This window comes from Poecilia reticulata, chromosome 15, assembly GCF_904066995.2.
Source record: "Poecilia reticulata chromosome 15, P_reticulata-male-v2, whole genome shotgun sequence".
NCBI classification, from domain to species: Eukaryota; Metazoa; Chordata; class Actinopteri; order Cyprinodontiformes; family Poeciliidae; genus Poecilia; species Poecilia reticulata.
The window spans coordinates 7128029-7149514 of NC_088844.1; the positions used below are offsets into that span (position 1 = coordinate 7128029).

Sequence of the window (21486 nt, forward strand, 5' to 3'; positions counted from 1 at the left end):
CACATTTCAGCAGCAAGGCATTTCAAAGTGCTTCACATAATTAAGATAAAAACAGCATGTGTTAGTGTCAATGAAAATCATCAACTTTTGTTATTTTGACAAATAACCTGTAACTCCATTTACAGAATACAGTCAGAACAATTTGGAATCAGTTGTCCAAACCTGAAAGAAAAATACAAAATATTGAAATCATATTCTCAAATGCCATTTCTGGCTGATAGAAGAGGTTTATATGTTTTATGTCAATTCCTGCTTATCCTGTAGCATCCTTTGGATCACTTTCACTCCTGAAGGATTATGTTTTTCAAAAGCTGTTGCGGGACACGATTGAAATCGTCTCAGGGTTTCCATTCAGCGTGCTTTGTCTGCATCAGCTGTTCGCGACCCATTGCATCTTGTAAGAAAGTTACCGCGTGGAGCTTTAGCCCCAGGCATGGGTGAAGCTTACAGTAGCCATGCAGCTAAGCTATGCTAGCTCTTTGTGAGCTGAGAAGGCGTCCCACCGAATGCCAGAGAGTCACCAGAGTCTTGTTGTTGTTTGTTTATTTTTAATGCCCGCTGAGTGATTGGTGGGAGATGTATTGCTCTACAGTGAGAGGCTTTGCTCTTTAAAGGCGCTAAATCGCTAAGTTAATCCCACCCTGACTGAAGCCGTCGACGCGGTGGGAACGTAGACGAGAGGTATGCTCAGATGCAGAAAGAGATCCAACACACCAAGTCTGTTGTAGGTTTATCCATCGCATGGGCATCACACCCATGGTGGAAGAGGGTGTTTTATCATCCACACCTTTTCAAGTGAGATAGTTAAACTCCTTCACTTTTTCCTCCAGTTTTCCTCAAAGACTGAATCAGAGAGTGCAGTGAGACTGGTTTTGGTGCATATGTCTATGTAAGCAATCAATTTGTGCTGTGTGTCCTAAAATCTCATGAGTGTTTCGCTCAGGACGTTCAGCTCTGATGAACTCTTGCTCCACTTGCTCTGTGCATGCCTCAACTGTGACTCTCCTCCTATGATTGCTATGCCATTGCTGGGTCTGTTTTACAAAGATTTTGCAAGTTGTGATGCTTCCAAATGATTGATTGATTGATTGATTAAGTTTGTTTTTTTTTTTGTTTTTTTTTTCTTTTCAGGAAACAACAAGGAGGAGGAAGAGGCCATGATGCAGGAGTGGTTCATGCTGGTCAACAAGAAGAACGCCTTGATCAGGAGACAGAACCAGCTCTCTCTGTTGTACGTACCCCTTCCCTCCTCCTGCATATCTATGCGTCGCACACACTAGAAACCTGGAAGCATCTCCCCCCGTTGTCAAACCCACCGGATGAAACCCGTTTAAGCCGCAGGATGCCGGTGTTGTCCTCGCGACTCCATTCAGCCGCTCTGTCTATCCGCTCATTGATTTACATGTGGAAAGGATATGAAATCAATAGAAATGTGGCAATCACCACTCTATCTCTAGTCTCTTTGTATGTGGTCAGTTGCGACAGGTGGAGACGCGTGCACACACACCCACACACACACACACTTAGCGCAGCCACACACACATTGGCTTTTTCTTCATTTGCAGGATTTCAAAGAGAGTGAGTGGCTGGGAGATTGAAGTATTCATAATCACATTATATCGTGGGAAAGGGGAGGCTTTTAAAGTGGCCAATTGACAGAAGGGCTGATTATTAGCCCTTTCTGTTCTCTCTTTATGGGGCCGAGGAGAAAAGGCGGCTGTGAAGGACAAATTCTATTAGGGGCTGAATTAGCTCATTTTTTAATATGGCTGAAAGAGGGAAGAATTCAATTTAAGTCACACACACACACACGCTAAAACGCGTACCTGTCACCGCACTTCCCTTTAATTCCTCGTTTCTTCTTCGCAAACACTTTGACCCAGGGCTGTGTGAGAGCGCCACCAGTATCAGTCATGTGCAGTAGATTAATGCGAGGCAGGAGAAGGTTCGGGCGAGTGGCCGAATCGATGTTTATTGCAGGTTTCTTTAAGTACTTAATGATTTAGTCATTAACATATTGATGAACTATGTGTGTGTGTGTGTGTGTGTGTGTGTGTGTGTTTTTTTTTTGCTCTAACTTGCTGCAGGGAGAAAGAGCACGATCTGGAGAGACGGTTCGAGCTGCTCAACAGGGAGCTGAGAGCCATGCTGGCCATCGAGGGTAAGACTCACTTCAGCTGGATTTTATCTCCCATTTTCACTTTAAGGTTTTATTTTGCTGCTTTTATACGGGAAACAACGAAGTTAAGCAAATTATCCCTTATTATTATGCTAAAATGCCAGAGTTTTAACAGTATAATGAAAATATGATCTAAATTGCTTTTGTTTAAAACAAGAGAGGAATGACCACTGCCTAAATAATATAGATTCCTACTGTTTTAATAATGATGCATTAACATTTGGTATTTATATTTTATTGCAAAGTCAGATATGGAATAAATGCCAGAGCTAAATGTAGTTTGTTTGTTGTTGTTTTATCCAGTGCTTATGTCTCTGAACATTATAGCTTTTTGAACTTCAGCTGGGATTTTAACAAGCTGGTTACTTAATCAGACCCTTTGCTATGGTACAGTTGCTTAGCAAAAATCCTACTTTCTTTTAGCCTCCTGACCAAAAGGTCTCAGCAACAGGTGGGGAGGGGTGCTCATGTTTAAAGACCAGTACAGAACGCACAAGAACTGAGAAATATTAGAAAAAAAACGAAATTCTCTCCGACAAGGGGATTTTATACTCCACAAAAAGTTAAGTGTAAGACCTCAGGTTTCTCTCACATAGTAGCTCCTTCCTCCTCATATTTCTGACCAATACTGAAAGTAGTTTTACTAAGATGAGATGTCGGCAACAAGCTTTCTTGTAATTTTGATGAATATCTCTCATATATGATGGAAACCCAACACTCAGCATCTCAGAAACGTAGAATATTGTGAAAACGTTAAATATGGTGCCACCCATTCATCTGATTTCATTTTCCAGCAAGACTTGGTACCGGTCCACGCTGCAAATTGTACCAAGAGATGATTTAATAACCATGGTGGTACTGTGTTTGATTGACCAGCCAAACTCCCATGACCTTTAACTGCCTAGAGGTTACTTAAAAAATACAAAAAAGACAGGAGACGGCAGACCTGAAAGCAACTATGAAAGCAATCCTGACTTCTTTTTCAGAAGCCTGACATCTCCCTTTTGAAATATAGTTTTTTTTTTAATTGATTTTTTTGTAATATTTCAGTTTTCTGAGACACTCAATTTTGGGTTTTCACTTTCTGTAAGCCAACAAAATTACAAGGAATAAAGGCTTGAAATGTTGCTCTCTATGTTTGATGAATCCATATTGTAGATGAGTTTCACTTTCTGGAATAAGTGACAACAAATTTTAGAATTTCTTTTGCAGTATTTTTGTTTTTTACTCGCACCTTTATTTGTTTCTGGCATTAAAGCAACTGATTGTAAACGTGTGTATATCTCAGTACTGCTAACCAGCCCATGTTTTCCATGGTCGCCCATTCACTGTTGGTCTCTTTTGTTTTTTTGAGTTGTGCTCAGCCTTCATTCCTTCCTTCCTTCGTTTTGGCCCTGAAGCAGAACTATTTGAATTCTGCATCTGTTTCTTGATAAGGATTAAGATGTGAGGGATTTCACTCTGTGATACTTGATCAATGCTATCTGTTTCCTAGCCAGACCTGAGTAGCCGAGGCCCGATTTGAAATCTGGCCACAGCTGCGTCGAGAGACGGGTTTGTGCAGCGCAAAACAGCGGTTTTGATACCGAAAACCTATTTAAATGCACCGCTAACGGAGAGAAAGCAACCATTGTGTTGCATCAAAGTTGTCGCGGAGCCAGGGAAGTTTAATCCCCTTCGACTGCATCCTCTGTGGGGAAAATGAACCTTTTGCCAATCAATGCTAATTGATTTTACTTTTCGACATTGACCACCACCACCACCCTCTTTCCACAAACCCTCCCGGCCTTTGGACAGCCATTGTAATTTCGGCAGGCACCTGATAAGCTACCTGCTCCATAATAAATCAATTGTAATTAGCAAGAAAGGCGGTCCGAGCTGCTGTGGGGGGGTTGATGAAAAGGAGGAGGAGGAAGAGGAAGAGGGGCGCGCACGCGTATCCAAACTGCACCACTTTACATCCATGTTGCCCATCCATGTCCGCTGCATCCCTTTTTCTTCGTCTTATTGGTGTGAACGCTGGAAAAGATTCACCCACCTCTTTGGTCCAAACTCTGTTTATCTTGTTCTATTTCAACCATTCGGTCTTTACAACTTTCAGCTCATATGAAGTTTCTGCTCGACTATAAACATGCAACTTTTACTAAAAACGCATTTTCTCTTAATATTCCACATTTTTCCCAGTAAACTTTCTCCTTCAACAGACTATTTTGAACAAATGTACTCTATTTAATTTTCTATTAGGGCTGAAAAACAAATCATGATTGCCGACTGTGATATGTTGTATGAGATTTTTATATCAGTCGCTATCGATAATTGATTTTTTGTTTAAATATCTGAAATAGGGGGGCACTGAAATAGGGGGGCACTGTGGTGGCGCAGGGGCAAAGCACGACCCACATGCTGAGGCCTTGGTCCTCGTGCTGGTGGTTGCAGGTTCGATTCCCGGCCTGGTGACACCCACCACACGTGCCCCTCCCCTCCCATTGCCCCCCCGCCCCCCTCCCCGTCAAACTACTCTCAAATAAAGGCCACTAGAGCCAACAAAACCTTTAAAATATATATATGAGATACTTCTAAACTGGCGACTTGACCTTTCCTGTTCCATCCAGTTTTCTCTCCATGCCGTTACTTTTATTTTTACACAGTCGTGAGGCTTGGTGGTCAAACCTGAAACTGCTGCTTCGCTAGCAACAACTTGACAGGTTATTGCTAGGTAACCAAAAAGTGAGTGAGTTAGTTGATGTTGCTTAGCTGGTTGTGAGAAGTTGAGCAACTAAAACATTTTCCTCTGCCTACATCCCCTAGAATGCTGTGCGGTTCTGGTTCGGAGTTTACTCAATTATCAAATATATCAGATGTCTATCGCAATATATGTTATTGATTCATTGCCCAGCCCTTTGTTCACTTTTCTAATTACACAGATTTGTTTTTTACTGGCCTTAAATGTGCCCCCTTTAATCAATCAATTAATCAATCAATCAATCAATCAAGTTGTGCAGCACATTTCAGCACCAAGGCAGTTCAAAGTGCTTTACATCATGAAAACATAAAAACATCAAACACATCATACAGTGAAAACCAGTTCCAGATGTCACATTTTGTCAAGTGGCATCTTTAAAATCAATACAAATTAAATATGTTGGTTGTTGTTCCAGTTATTACGGAAAAATGGGGATGTTCAGCGTTTTTTACGCCTCAGTTTCCAGGTGTTTTGTCTCGTTAATGGTGCGTGACCCTGAGTGGACAACTCTTTATATATCAGGTTTGTCTGATGTGCCCACATTTGTGTGTGTGTGCGTGTGCGCGTGCAGTGTAAGAGCAGAGATTGTGTGTGTATGGAGAGGTGCTGTGTGTCGTGTCACTGCTGTTCTCGCCGCCTTCATGTGGACATGTTGGATTTGCAGCCGACTAACTTATCAGCCGGCCTTATTTTTCTCCCTAAGGGAAGCACTTAACATTCAGCGGCTCTTCCTTTTCTGCAGCAGACACAGATAGTCCTGAGCTGCTGGCAGGAAGGCTGCCGACGTGCCACGATCTGTCACCGTCCGTGTGTTTGTGTCCACCTCTGAGTGCGTGTGTGTGTGCGTGTGTGTGTGGGAGCACACAGGTGTGTAGTTTTTATTTGGTGCTCGGGCGGGTCTATTGAGCAGTGGTCGGGAGTGCGAGTAATTGCTGATTTGGTTGGCCAGTCAATGACACAGACAGACAGAGATGAGAGAAGGTGAGAGAAAAACACATCTGTGATCCACCTGCCCTGACACTCACACACCCTGCTGGGAAAAATATATGCCTGCAGTCAGTCAAACACTCCTCCATCTGTCACACCGGATGCTGCGACTGCACACGCAAACTGCAAGAAGAGCTCAAAGAGTGGGGAAAATATGCAAACAAGGAGTAAAATCTCTGAAAAGATAAACATTTTAGTTTTAGATCAGGACGTTTTCTATAAAACTTGATTTAGCAGAAGTCAAAATTGAATCTTTTTTTAAATAGCAGTGATACAAAACTGCCTTACTGTGAGGGCAGGGGCATCAAAACCATTTGTCCTGTGGGGCAAAATTGTCGAGCCAAAAATTCTCATGATCCAAAAAAAATAAAAAAGCAGTCCAATTTTTATATATATATATATATTTTGTAATAGATGTTATATATCGTAGAGCCAAAACTAAACATTAATTTTACACATTTGGGGTATCAAAAGAAAAGCATCTAGTTTTCTGTTTCTTTTGGGCCCAATTTACCAAATTTATGTTCCGTAATAAGAACAGGATTTGAGTTGCTTTCTTTTGATGCTAAGGCTAGCTAGCACACTGGAAAGGCGGTTCACCCAGGGCGCCAAATAGACTGGGACCACAGCCAAGTGCAAAAGAAACCAAGGCGCAGTTTGATGCAGATCAGGTGTGAAACTCTTTGACATTCGGAGAGAAACTGTTGCGTAGTGAGACATCGGGGCAAGCGAAGATCTCCAGCCTGCCGCTGATGTCTTTTGAGCATGCTCAGTGATAACCACCTCCTTGTGCCGTGTTGGGGTGATGCCAGGCGGGGAAATGCCATCTGTATGCCACACTCTCATCTCCCTGCCGCAAAATTGATCCACTATGCCCTCTTTATCTGCTTACCGACTCACACCTATGTTTGGATACACACACACACAAAGCAATGTCTTGGCTCGCTGTAAAGGACTGTGTGTGTGTTTTAAAGTGGACACCCTCTTGCTGTATAAAAGGGATTTATGCATAGCTGGGTCCCTGAGTTTTTCCTGTTACGGTTTGATATGATAAGCCTTTTTTTATATGTTTAAAATCAATATGTAATCCTATGCAGGAGCTTATCCCTCTCCACACACACACACACACACACACACGCCCCACGTCATTTGTAAATCTATTTGGGCTTTGTAACACATCGGGGCGGTGTGCTTCAGACCCTGATTGATTAGGTGCACTATGCAATCCGATCACATGGGCGACTTTTGATGATGTCGCAGACTCTTTCAGCGCCGAGTCGACTGAAACCGATGACAACAAATGTCTCTATGGAGAATCACAGAGCGCCTGTTATTAGTTAATGTAACATTAAAATTAGATATGATTGAAATCATTTACATGTTGGATCTTTCAGCAGTGAACATTCTGAACAGGAGTTGAAATCCTGCAGGTCGTCCAGCTTCACGCCTGTTTTAAAATGTTTTCTAGATATCCAAATCAGATTATTTCTTTACAAGAGAAAACAAACTGTAGCTGGTGTCAAGTTATAGCAAGGTTTTCAAATCACTTTTCTTCATATTGTTTCTAAAGTTCAGTTTAAAGTATAGAGCTTTCTCAAATCAGTGAAAACTCTTAGTATAGCGCAGCATTGCACCTCCCCCACCTGTTGCTGTGGACTACACATTAATAAGAAGGGTACTTGTTATTGTGTAGAAAATAGTTTCTTTTCAGTTTGAGCAAAATAAATTACTGTTGAGCAGTTTTGTTAATTATTTTTGTAAATACCGTGACACTGTGGTATTTTTATCGTACGTTGAGAATCTCACACCAGCCCAGGTTTAGTCTGATCTAACATCTGGATGACAATGTTCTCTGGATTTATCCTGGATAATAAAAATGTTCCAATCAGATTCACATCTATAAGTTGGAAAATCTTTCTATTCATGATTCTTATTGATGCTTCCTTTTGTTTCCTAATAAGTTTTCTGCATCTAGCTGCAACGTTGGTGGAAAACTTTAGTTTCTCAAACACTCACTTATGCCTGCATCAGTAAAATATACTTTAAAAAATGTATATATGTGAAATTGTGTAAGTTACACCTTTGCTGAATGAAGACAAAAATGTTCTTCCCAGCTGTTTTCTATTTATTTTAATGGATTTATGATAGCAATCTATTTAAATAATGCAAGTTGTCTATAAAGTATAATCTGTGAAGGCTCAACAAAAAGCACATTTTACATATTTAATTCTATTTCCTGTTATCATTGATTTCCAACCATTGTTTCCGGATCAAAGCAGTTTCTATTCTTTAGTTTAACTTGGTAAAAAGTATTGTCTTTCTAATGGCATAGATTGGAGTGATGATGTTGAAACTTTGTTTTCAACACCATTTTAAATGTTACACATTTTGTTGCGTTTTCCAAACTGAATCGGTCATGGAAAGAAGTTGTGGTTTTGTTTAAAACTGCTGAACTTTTCAGGCCTGGTTTGATTTTTCTAAACTTGAACTCCCGAAGAGATTCTACCAACAAACATTAGTTTTCCTCTCCGTTACGTTTCGCATGTGATCTGTTTTGATCTACCAGACGTTTTCCTTTGCCCTTCGTCTTTCTTTTCCTTCACTGACACTTTTTGTCTCCTGACTCCCACTCGGCCTTCAGCCAGCTGCAGCCTTGCGTGGCCTTTTTTTTTTTGGTCATGAAGCGGGATGAGAATCGACAGGGAATCCGTTGATATCTCAGCGCTTGTGGCTTGTAGAAAATTCTCAGGAGATCTCAGCTCCAACTGCTTTGACGTTTTGTCGTCGTGTTTGGTTTTTGAGCAGGAGAGCGAGGCAGGCAGCTGCATGCCGGACAGTCTCGCCGGGCTTCAGACCAGTTTGCGCTCTTGAATAAATTTAGCGGCGGTGAGAGCCGTGGGGCTGGGGTGTGGGGGGCGGAGACGAGGGTTTTGTACAGATTTGAACCAGCGCATTCTTGTGTGTTATGCCGAGGCTCACATGGTAACCACTGGCGCACTCAGTGAGGTTCATCTGAACACCTCCTTAGTCCTGAACCTCCCTCCACCTCCAACTCTCTCTCTCCCTCTCTCTCTGATGGAAGGGGCGGGGCTTATCGGGGGGCTTCAGGGTGTTTTGTTTGTTCCTCTGTCTCTGGTTACCCAGCCTGCCCCGCTCTGGTGTTGCCTGGTCACGTCTCTCATCGGCTCTTTTTATTGTTTACCTTCCTAATGAGGGGGGCGGGGCTCTGCTGGACTTGATTGACGCCTCTCCCTCTCACCCCTCCCACACCCCAAACCCTCTTTAGCTCTTCCCCTTCAAGAATCAACCAGGGTTTGGCTTTTTGGCTCACCACTGCTTTGAAGGAGGAGAACATTTTTAAACCTTTGTGGTTTGGAAGGAAGTTTTCAGATGAATTTTTTCCTTCCCTTTCTGTGGGCCGGCGTATCGGGTGTGGGGGGAAACGCCGTGGGAGAGGTGTGACGACTTCCTGTCGCACAATTATCTAAACCTGATGACTCATCGAATTCGCCGTGTCCCAGATAAGCCCACATTCTCTCCGTCCTAAATTACCGCTGGAGTCAAAAAAAAAAAAAAAACAAGACACTAACAGCGCTCAGAAGCAAGTTTAGACACATTTCTGAGGAGTTTGACGGCTCAGAGTAAATTTAATAAAGGCACTGCAGAAACACAACATCTCTCAAACTATTTTTGCTCCTCTTGCTACTACAAATGTCTTAGAACACTTGAAATAAGACAAAACTAACTCATAAGTAACTTTTCACCAAAAAATAGGAGCTTGGGTTAATTTCTTAATATTGATGAAAACGTGTCAGTTCCACTGGCAGATTATTTCACTTATAACAAGACATTTTCCTGTGTTATAAGCAAAATAATCTGTAAATGGAACTAAAATCTTTTAATCAATACTGAGGGATTATTGACTGAAAACAAGCTTCCATATCTTGCTAAAAAAGTTATTTATGACTTAGTTTTGTTTTGTGCAAAGACATTTGAGGTGGAAACGAGACCAAAAACATTTGGTGAGATTTTGTAATTTTGCCGGAAGACGCTGAGAGCCAAATATTGGGAGTGTGTTTGTTTCGCTCTATAGCTGACTTCAAAGGCACAAGCAGGGCCAATCAGGAGAGAGCAAACCTTTCAGGACCAACACACTGGGCCCAGCAGGACTCACACACACAGACACACACAAACAGTCTAACTGCTGCAATTTGACTCAACAAGAAGGGAGGCGGGGGGGTGGATATTTATTTTTAATAAAGCTCACGTATTTTAGGACTGACAATTCACAACATTCCTATTCCTCTGGGATCAATATTGATAGAGAGAAGTTGGACTACAGAAGCAGTGCGGTGCTTCAGCTGTGATTGGATTCTCTCTGGGATGTGTGTGTGTTCATGCGTGTGTGTGTGTGTGTGCGTGTGTGTGTGTGTGTAGGGCTGCAGAGAAGCTGAAGATATCCTGCTCTCCTTAAGCTGCAAAGCAGCCAAATAAATCTGCACACTGACGTTGGCGCTCTTCAGCCGAAGCAACTTCGAATCAGGGTGTGTTGGAGAAACATGTGGAGGATTTGTTTAACTCACACAGAAACGTTGTGATGATGTTCTTGGGGGGTTTTTTGGGAGTGGGAGGGCAGAGTGAGGGAGTAGCGCTGCCCCCGGTGGCGGCTGAACATAGAGCCGAGGCGGATATTTGAGCCCCAGGGGGAAGTGGGTGCTCCCCTGTAGGCAGCCCCCTCTCCTGGGGGAGGCTGAGGGGATTTGGATCAGGGTCCCACCTGGGCCCTGTGGGGCCCCTTCCTGGAAAGTCCCTAGAGAACTGAGGCTAGAGTCAGGGGGGTTGGGGGACCTCACCTGCTTGTTTATTTAAAGGAACTGTTCAGAAAACTAATTATTTTCACCCAAATCATCACTACAAGACTTGATAATGTCTTCATTCAGGCTGAAACACGAGTATTTCCGTTTGATCAAACATTTTCAGTTCTCTGATCAATACCTGGACCTCCACAGTGGCAGCATGGTCCTGTGGGAGCGTGGGTCCTTGTATCTCCATGCGCGTCAAAGCTGCACATCGCTGTGACGATACGCTTCAAGGACGTTTGCTCAGAACGGAGTGTGTCTCCACTGATCCTCTGCTCGGTCCAACAGGACGACCTTTGACCTGCCGGTTCGCCGTTCAAATTTTTGAAGTTGGGAGTCTCTCTTTAAAGACATCGGTTTTGTAGAGATGCAGTTTTGTCCACTCAGTGTGATGTAACGTTTTCTTCCTTCAGGTGTCAAAAGTCTGAAGCTTCCTCTGATTTTTGCAGACTGGCAGAAAACCGAAGCCCAGAAGAGACGAGAGCAGCTGCTGCTGGACGAACTGGTCATACTGGTCAACAAACGGGACGCGCTAGTCCGGGACCTGGATGCCCAGGAGAAAGAGTGAGTTACTTACAGAACAATCAAGAAACGTTGTATGAAAATAGTTTAAAGCGATCAGGGGCTTTTAAGGCCTTCGGCGCCTGTTTTTTTTTTTTTTTTTTTCCCCTCTGGTACTCCGGTCGCTCCGACCCCACCTTTGGGGGTGGAATCTCTTCCAGATCCGTGGTGCCAGGAAGGGTGAAAGGTCAGAGTGCGGCCCCTGGCATGAATCCACCATGGCACCGCTTCATCCCCCCACCACATCACAGCTCGCAGGGAGCCGGGAGCACCAACACACACACACACACACACACACACACACACACACACAGCTCCTTCGAGACTCGTGACGTTTTTATGTTTGTGGTCCACAGGGCCGAGGCGGAGGACGAGCACCTGGAGAGGACGCTGGAGCAGAACAAAGGCAAGATGGCCAAGAAAGAGGAGAAGTGTGTCCTTCAGTGATCAAACCAACAAAATGTAGCCGATTAAAGAAATGTATCATCATGAATATCCTCACTTTTCCTATTGTTTCATAGCAGCTCGTAGAATTCTGACGAGGTTTTTAGTCCACTTTGACAAGCAGAGACTCAAACTTTGCACCAACTTTCTACCAAATCACAGTTTCCACTTTTTTTTTTTTTCCATTTGAACTCCCGGTTATTTTTTTTTTTTTAAACGGTACCGTTTTGTAATATAAATATGTTTTCAAGATGCAGAGTGCAGACATCAGAGGTACAGCACAACTGGGTTTGATGAGAGGAATATTTCCCATCATCATCTTCAAAAAAAATTTTTAAGAAGAAAAGAAACAAGACGTGATTTTTTTTTAGCTTACTTGACATTTAGTTGCTTCACTTTATACTTGTAAAATATCTTAACTGCATTACTGTTTATAAATCTTGCATAAATCTTTCCTGTTTTATTATTATTATTATTATTATTATTATTATTATTATTATTATTATTGTCTTGGCTTGAAACCAAAAGAAATAGTTAAGAAAAAAAGGTCATTGTATATTTCCTTCATTTTTCTGCTTTCTGGATCCTCCTTTGAATCCCCTACAGCCTGAAACAGCAGATATGTTTATTATTTATTGTTGCTTGTGAGCGAGTACTTTGTCACGTTTCATGTCTTTTGTTTTCTTTTTTCTTTTTTTTTTTTGCTCAGCTAATTGTGGTTCCTATTTATTGTTGGAAGAGAAGAGAAAAAAATGTTGCTTCCATTTGTATCTCTTAGAGCTCCACATGTCCTTTACCTGTGAACATTTATCTGATTATTTATTCCAGTCATAACCCAAGTCTCCAGTAATAAAGTCCTTATGATTTCATACTCCACAGGAAGGTGTGTGGCGTATTTTGTGTCACTCTAAAGCACATTTAGCTTTTTTAAGGTGAGCATTATAGATGTTTTATTGTTCACTGTGATCTCAGTTCCACTGTTTTAGGGTCATTTTGCTCAATTTGTCAGCTGATGAAGTGGCCTTCATCAGCTTCCTTTCTTCAAATCTCCTGCTGTTTTCATATAAATTTGCGTTGAGAATTTCACTCTGAACAGTTTCCACTGAAGGATATATTTTTTAAAACAAATCTTTTTTTTTCTGTCCGGTTTCCTGCTGAACGCGTATGAGACATTTGAGCCGACCTGGAGAGAACCGAGAAAACTTTACATCTTTTTATATTTACCTTTTTAAGATGACTGTTTTTTTAAGCTGCATTATTCCCTGATGTCAAACCGAGGTGACCTGTGAAACGTGTCTCTGGAAAACGGGGCCGCAGACGCAGGATGAGCGCTGGTTAACCCTCCGCTCCGTCCCCGCAGGCAGCCCTCCCATCCGCGATTAAAGCGGTGAAATCGGTTGTGACAGCAGACGTCCTCCTCGGCTTCTCTGATACTTTCAGATTAATTTGCTGATCTGTTTCTTCTCTGCTTGGGACCGACATTTTTTTTTTTTTGCGCGCACATTACGCACCGTGCGTCCCCGGAGGCGCTTTGTTTTACACTCTGGCTGTGAGGACGTTAAAATAATACTCCACGTTTAAAGACAATTTAATCTGTTATAACTTGTTTCGGTTTTCAAACACTTTTTAAAATATGCATAATTACGGAGGCGGAAAACTGAACTTTTTGTCGAAGTTTTGAGCTCGTTTTGGTTTATTTTGGAAATTCACTTCTTAAATCTGCGCTCAAATCGCACACTTGACAATAAACAAACGCCTGAAATGATTCTGACTTACCTCTGCGGCTCCACTCGCTGGTTATGGATAATTTTTTAATGTTCCAGTTGCATGAAAATATATATAGATAAACGGGTGGAAAAAAAACATTGGATCCAGTCTCCTTTCGGCGGGACCTTCGTTGCGTTTTCCCCCGACAGGTGCTGCGCGCCGCTCGGCCTCCGCAGCTTGCTGGGAGCCGGGAGCTCCGGAGCTCTCCGTGCGACGGGAACCCAGAGCCTCCCGCAACAAGCCACTCTGAGGTTTATGCATCATCGTTTTAATAAGCACCGACAACATCCCCGCAGATCCGAGCTTCTTCCAATCCTCCCGGCTGAAGGGACAAAACTTTTCAACCCCCCACCCCCTCCTGCTCTCCTCTCCTCTCCTCCGCTCTAATCCCAGGCTTTACCAGCTCAGCATTAAGAAAATTCAACTGCAATTTGGGATTAGACAAAATGCTCTTATTACAAAAAGCTTGGTGCAACTTGATAACTTGATACTTGTTCAGAGGGGTTTATCTGGAGGTCTCACATCGAGAAAAGGAAGAGGGGGGGGAAAAACAAGAAATGTGAGGGGAAATGTCAGAATAAGCCGTCTCTTTTGTGTTGGAAGGCCATATTTGTTGAATGGCCTTTTTGCATAATTTAACGGAGCCTGTGTGTGTGTGTGTGTGTGTGTGTGTGTGTGTGTGTGTGTGTGTGTGTGTGTGTGTGTGTGTGTGTGTGTGTGTGTGTGTGTGTGCTGCTGTGAACAGGAGGGGTGCTGGTATTTGGATCTTTGGCGGGCCTCTGACTGCTTGGACTTCAGAAATAAAATGCAGAAAAGGTGCGGGGAAGGGTTTGACCTCTTTCAAATCACCTTTCATTTCTCCCCTGCTTCTTTCATGTCTGATTTTGATCTGATTTGATCCTGTGCGGCTGCGTTAAAAAAAAAGCCGCCTTTTAAGCATCACCACTGCAGGCCTCGACACACAACCTGCAGCATTTATCTGTATAGTCAAAGTCCTCGTGCGTGCTCTGCTTTAACGCGTAAAGATGTAATTTCCACCCCTTCACTTGACTCCATTTTGTTTATTCTGCATTTAAGAGATCCGCGGGTTTTTTTTTTTCCTGTTTTGACCTTCAACAACAAATGGACTGAAAATTCAAACGTATTCATCTTAAAAGGTTTTGCTTTTTAAAACATCAACGTGCTCGAGCGGCTGCAGCTTCTGCCTTTTTTTTTTTTTTTTTTTAGCCCGCTTCCTCCGCGGTGAGTTGGAGGTCTTTCCCTATTAAACTTTACGTCAACCATCCTCAAATGTAATTCTAAATGGGGATTAAACCTCATTAATATTCATGAGATTTGTCTCTGTGTGTGAGTGTGTAGAGGAGGAAAAAGGGAGGGGGTATCAATAAAAATCAAAATGGGTAAATTTAACTTCTCTCCGCCTGGTTTCATCGCTCCACGTTTTTTTCTTTATTTTTTATTTTTTAAAGATGAGAAATGGTTTTGAAAAGGAATTAAAAAAAAAAAAAGTGGATTTGAGCCTCAAAGTGGCAAATGTCCCCCCCCCATTATTTCTTCAAGTTTGGTAGAAAAATCACAGATTTGCAGATGATGTGACGCTTTAAAAAACACAACAGCAATGGCGTTTTCCGTCAAGGAAATAAAATCCCACATGTTCAGTTTTATTTCAAGTGCTCTGTCACCTCTTTGCCTGCGATTCAGTCCGTTCCAGTTTGCGCACTCACTCTGGCGCACAGCGGAGCGGCAGGCCGGCTGCTGCTGCTGCTGCTGCTGCGGGCCTCTGAATCGTTTCCATCTTCTATAAAAGCCTCCGAGCTTCTTCCCCCTGCTCTCCGGGATCGGTCGGTGGAGGAGGTGCAGCGGGAGGTGGAGGGGTGGGTGGTGGGAGAAAAGGAGGAGGTGTCCTCCCCTCGCCTCGCCTCCCTCTCTCCCCAATGTCTGCCGCCGCGCGCTAATTGGCTGCCCGCGCCGTCCGTCACGGCCGCAGCCACTCTGTGATTGGTTGCGGGAGGCGGATCCCGCAGGTGATCCTCCGCTCATAGAGGCGCGGGGCGGAGAGAAGGTGATCAATCTCCATCCGTCTCCATTAGAAATCACCTTTAACAGCCTGACAGACGACGACGAGCCCCCCTGAAAAAAGCAAATGAGTTTGATTTGTGAGGCCGTAAAAACACCCGGAACCGCGGCGAGGAAGCGCTGAGCCCGTCTGCGCCTCCTTTTTTTAAATATATATATATATATATATACATATATATATCCCATGATGCCGCTGGCTTTGCGCACTGTTTGGTTTTGAGCAAGTCTGCGACTTCTTCGGTAGGCTTTCCCTCTGCTGGATAATTTTACTCGCCTCTTGCGGTCCGAGGGCTCGGGAGGAAAGAAGGAAGGAAGGAGTAAAACAAGGTAAAGTTTATTATTATTATTATTATTTCTATCTCACTTTTAATACTTCAACTTTTTTTTTTTTTTAAGTTTTGGTGTTAGAATCTAATTCAATTTGAGTAAGAATTTTCCGCAGATATATCAATTAATACCGCAAAGTGAAGGACTTTCAGCTTCAGCCGAATCAACTTTCCTCCAGGAGTGCAGATAATTTTCACATTTCAATTCCAATTCTTCCCTTTGAGTTTTTTCCACCTCTTTTTTTTTTCTTACTGCGCGCAATTGGCCATTAAAGCGTGTGAAGCACTCTGTAGATAATTGGAGAGGCGTGTTTTGGTTTTTTGTTAATTTATTTCGCTGATAAGAGCCCTTGTGAAGCGCTTTCTCTCTCTCTCTCTCTCCCCGGAGGTCTAATCTAAATTCTAATGGAGTTCATTTGCACCGAGATGTCGTCCTCTCCTCCGCTCCTCTCCTCCGCTCCTCTCTGCTCCCCGACCCGCCACGACTGCAATACACGTCGGCTTGGCTGGGCTTCGGTTCGGTTCGGTTCGGTTCGGCCAGTCAGGCCCTTCATTGTTAGAAATAGTCGCTCTAATTTAATTCGCACTCTTTGCGCTGCAGGGCTGCGTTCGGGTTGAGATTTTTGCGGGAAATTATGGAGCCTACGAGTGCAAATGAGTTTGTTTTGAATCTTTATTCTATCTCGAATTTATTCAACGTAGAGTGAATTTAAAAATAACACCATAACGTTAAATAAGTCTACAAAATTACAACTTTCTATGGAGCAAATGTGTGTGATTTGCATTAATTTGTATTTATTTACTGCACGTTTTAGACGGATGCCTCCCTGTGTGTGTTTTAATGCAAATGGCTGCAGGGAATCCTGCTTGTGGTTGTAAAAAAACAAAGCAACGGCCAGAAAAAAAATAACAAAATAATAATTATAATTAAAAAATTAAAAATAAGGACCAATTTCCAGAAAGGCTTCTGATTGCGTCATTAATATAATTTAAACGCATCCGTGACCTACTTATTTTATATTAACGTGCAAGTGTTTTGTCAGAGCAGAGCTACTCAACACACCATGACACACACATACATACACACACACACACACACACTGGAGTTTGACTCGGCTGAGCTGCAGGGTTTTTTTTTTTTCGTGAAAGTTAGTTTAATAGAGTATTGCATGCATTTTTAAAGAGTATTTTTTTAAGTTGTAAATTGTATCTTTTAAAATGGTCGCTGGAAAAATGCGTGCATGATGTCGATAATTACGGCCATATAAATGGAGATAAATGTTGCTGTCGTCTAAGTAATCTAACCAAATGAACACGGAAATCAGAACTTTACATCTAAACCTGCAGGGTTCCTCCAGTACATCTTTCACTTTTAAAAGCAGGGACATTATTATAAATCCTGTTTTTAAATTGTTTTTAAGAGGTGAGATGTGGAGGCTGTCAAACGCACGTCAACTTTTTGTTTATGTTTCTCATGAAAGTCCTAATAAACGACTAATACTTGTGTTTATAGAGCGTGGTGATTAAACAGTGCAGTTGATCCCGTGTTTTATATCCTACTGCCATGGAAACAAAAAAAATATTTATTTTGATGTTTGTAATTGTGCGTTTGTTTTTAATTGTCATTCAGCTCAAGGTGCCCAAAAAAGGGCAATATAAAAATTACATTTTTTGTAAGACCAATTACGTCATAATATTTATGCTTAAATGTCAAGTAAATTTCAGACAAAAAGGCCTCGCTTAGACTATTATTATTATTATTATTATTATTATTATTATTATTATTATTTATCCTCTGTGCAGTAACTTGAGTCGGTCCCCTGCTCCGTCAAGCTGCAGCATCGGGGGAAGCTGAACCACTGGCCTGAGCTGGGTGGAGCAGTGACCGCCTGTAGCATGATGTCCTACCTCAAACAGCCCCCCTATGGGGTCAATGGCCTGGGGCTGAGCGGCGCTGCCATGGACCTGCTGCACCCCTCGGTGGGGTACCCAGGTAGGAGCCCCGGCACTTTGGTTAACGCTGTTAAACTGCTTGAGAACCGGCGAAATTAATTAAGCTAGCTGCTTAATTTAGCTGCTGTTATTGCTCGCGCTAATTTTTATTTATTTAATTTTTTGCCAATTGAGTGTTTATTTGGGGGAAAATGTAGGTAATGTCTGAAAAAAATACACTCCTACATTTATTTAAAGTGTTCAGGCAGTGGGACTGGGCTCAAATGAAACTACTTGGTTGCACTTTAGCCAGCTCGGCTTTTATTTTCCCCTCCACCGGAGTTAACTTCACAACACATCTGTGACCGAATGTACTGTCCAGCGTTTGTTCACCGTGTTTCGTCCTTCTGGGGCCGCGCCTGTTTCCCCGCAGCGACTCCCAGGAAGCAGAGGAGAGAGCGGACCACGTTCACCCGCTCGCAGCTGGACGTCCTGGAGGCTTTGTTCGCCAAAACCCGGTACCCGGACATCTTCATGCGGGAGGAGGTGGCGCTGAAGATCAACCTGCCGGAGTCCCGAGTTCAGGTGAATTGAAATAAACATCCCGAACTGAGGAGGAGGAGGGGGGGGGGGGGGAGATAAAAAAAAATGAACCAAATTGTAATTTTAGGCTTATTCATTTTATAACAAACATATTTTATTATCGCACCCAGAAAAAAAATCGCTGTTTTAATATTATTGATCAATTGTAAAGAGCAGAAATTTGATTATATTTACTGTTAGTGACGTCATTTAACCCAGAACATTCATCAAGTAATCGTTACCGTTAGCCGGCTAGTTTATATCCTAGATTATCTTTAATATTTTCACGCACAAAAATGTCACAGAATCCCTTCTCTACACATTCTTAAGACAATAATTATTAAAATCTGAGAAACCTGAATGAGGAAACTTTTTTTTTTTTTTCTTTTTTTTTTCCTTCAGTATTTTAGATTAATTTTGTGATTGGACAGTCTCTGAGTCGAGTAATTAGCCAGTAAAGCAATAAGAGCTTAACTTATGACTAAATTAATTAATGGCAGTAAAAGATTGGCTCATTAGTTAATGGGAAATGTTACTGTAACCACTTTACATCAGAGGCTGTAGATGTGTATTATTATGCTGGGGGATTGGTCTACCTGATTTACCTGCACTGCTTTAGTTTAGCTAACAGAAAAACTTCATAATATCCATCAGATTTGCTCATGGACGCTCATACTTTGACATTGTATTGTGTATATATATTTTAAGCAGGTTGCTTGCTGTAATTTGATCTGAAATGCAGGAAGAATAAGACGGTTCCCTGGAAATACTGCACACGCATTTAAGCGCTGCAGCACAATGCCAGACAAATACTACTCTTAAAAGGCATAATGGGGGAACCGAGGCCGCTGTCTCACAGTTTGAGTTATTTTCAGAATGTGTGTGTGAAACAAAATGCTCTACAAGATCCTACCCTCTCAGTGCTCTAGAGTTACCCCACTGTGTGGTGAAACTCAATAGCCTGTTATCTTAGAGCCGTCTACCAGGTATGAAATTAGACCCCTGGCTGATCCAAGCCAAGGGGCCGAGGTGGAAATGAACCTTGATGGATAATAACCCTCAATTTTCCTCCATAATGTACTCCCAGCATGGCCTAGGAGTTTTTCCCTTTATTTGTTTCATGGTGGTTGGTAACTCCCGCTTGGTTTGTGTGTGTGTGTGTGTGTGTGTTTTTTTTTTTGCGTGCATTTTTGCGTACAGGTGTGGTTCAAGAACAGGAGGGCCAAGTGTCGCCAGCAGCAGCAGAGCGGCAGCAGCGCCAAAGCCAGGCCGCCCAAGAAGAAGTCCTCTCCGGCCCGGGAGAGCACCGGCTCAGAGAGCAGCGGTCAGTTCACCCCACCCGCCGTCTCCAGCGCTGGCTCTTCCTCCTCCTCCACCTCGTCCACCAACCACACGGGCCCCGCAGCGCTCAGCAGCACCTCTACCTCCATCAGCACCGTCTCCTCCATCTGGAGCCCCGCCATCTCTCCGGGAAACGCCCCCGCGCCTGCCGTCGCACCGCTCCCCGAGCCGGGACCCCCGTCCAACGCCTCCTGCATGCAGCGGTCCATGTCGGGCTCGGCCGCCGCCGCCACCTCCTACCCCATGTCCTACAACCAGACGCCGGGCTACGGCCAGGGCTACCCAGGCCCCTCCAGCTCCTACTTCAGCAGCGTAGACTGTGGCTCCTACCTGGCGCCCATGCACTCCCACCACCACCCCCACCAGCTGAGCCCCATGACGGCCTCCTCCATGTCCGGCCACCCGCACCACCACATCAGCCAGTCGTCGGGGCACCACCACCACCACCACCACCAGGCCTACGGCGGCTCCGGCCTGGCCTTCAACTCCTCCGACTGCCTGGATTACAAAGAGCAGACGGCGGCCTCGTCGTGGAAACTCAACTTTAACGCCACAGACTGCTTGGACTACAAAGACCAGGCCTCCTGGAGGTTCCAGGTCTTGTGATCAGCTTTTTAACTTTTTTTTTTTCTTCTTCTTCTTGGCTTCTTTTCCTGCTGCCCCCTCTTCTATTAGTTTGTTGCTTGTTATTAAAAACAAAGAGTTTATGAACCATAACGACAAGCTCAGCAGTCGAACTGCTCTTCTCCCCACTTGTCCTCCGTATGATAGAGAAAAAAAACGAAGAAAAAATTACAAAAAAAAATAAATCCTGTTGAGCATCAGGAGCAGCTTTGAGATGATTTCTAAAAATGTGGAGGAGCTTAAACTGTTCTACAAAACACGACTCGGACAAACTCCTTCGACCACCAGCCCTCTGGATGGGAGGAATATTTTCCCCTCCGTTGCACTGACGGGGAAACAAACTGCCCTCCTGCCCCTTTTACCTCCAACCCTATCAGATTCTGTACAGTTTTTATTTCTCAAATTTGTTATTTTAGGACCACAGAGATTTTTAGTCAGCTGCGTCACGGAGCTGAAATATGTAAATACTATTTGGGTCAGTTACAGTGACCATGTTTAGTTTTTTTCCTTGTTGTTTTTTTTTGTTGGTTTTTTTTGTTTTCCTTTTTCTGAATTTAAAATTGTTTATAACAACTTTGGGAGAAAAAAACATGCTATGTAAATCTTTCTAAATATTCCAAAGATGATAAATTGGCCATGAAGTTGCGCTTTTTCACATGGGATTTTATTCAGAAAAAAATACTTAAAAATTTTGGATGTCTTGGATTTGACAAAAGGGGGGAAAAAAGGCATCAGACCGGATGCAGACGTTATTCCAGCCTCTACATTTTCCAACCAGATCTCCTCTCTGGAGCATTGTGGTGACACTGGACATGTTTGAACCGCAGCACTTGGCTTACTTGTGGGGTCAAAGTATTTTATTTGATTTTTTTTGTGGTTTATTTTTTTATTATTATTTCTGGAGGGAGGGGGAATGTGGATTTAATGCCCCAAAAGAGAGTGAGATGTTGAATGTATCTTAAAGGCAACCACACTTGCATACATGTTCATCCAATAAAGATCCCTTAAGTCCAAATTAATTTTCCATAAGTGGATTCTGTCTCAGTTTGACTCCCAGCGGGGAGG

At 43.0% G+C, this 21486-nt stretch overlaps 2 protein-coding genes across 11 annotated transcripts in view; both read left to right on the top strand.

Moving 5' to 3' along the window:
- ehbp1 (EH domain binding protein 1) overlaps nt 1–12649 on the top strand; it is a 178189-nt gene extending 165540 nt beyond the window's left edge. For 8 of the 10 annotated variants that reach the window (XM_081616227.1, XM_081616228.1, XM_081616231.1 and 5 more), the window contains 4 exons: nt 1132–1231; nt 2088–2161; nt 11218–11332; nt 11491–12649. In XM_081616227.1, coding sequence (XP_081472353.1) covers nt 1132–1231; nt 2088–2161; nt 11218–11332; nt 11491–11776 — 575 coding nt within the window. In that variant the 3' untranslated portion in view covers nt 11777–12649. The remainder of the gene's footprint in view (nt 1–1131; nt 1232–2087; nt 2162–11217; nt 11333–11490) is intronic. The other 2 variants (XM_017309054.2, XM_081616235.1) reach the window with 1 other exon arrangement.
- Nucleotides 12650–15663: 3014 nt separating this feature from the next.
- otx1 (orthodenticle homeobox 1) lies at nt 15664–21441 on the top strand. Its single transcript, XM_008428895.3, has 4 exons — nt 15664–15943; nt 17746–17935; nt 18308–18459; nt 19657–21441. Exons 2-4 carry the CDS (start codon nt 17839–17841, stop codon nt 20401–20403), a joined length of 996 nt encoding a protein of 331 aa, XP_008427117.1. The 5' UTR covers nt 15664–15943; nt 17746–17838; the 3' UTR covers nt 20404–21441.
- The last annotated feature ends 45 nt before the right edge of the window (nt 21442–21486 follow it).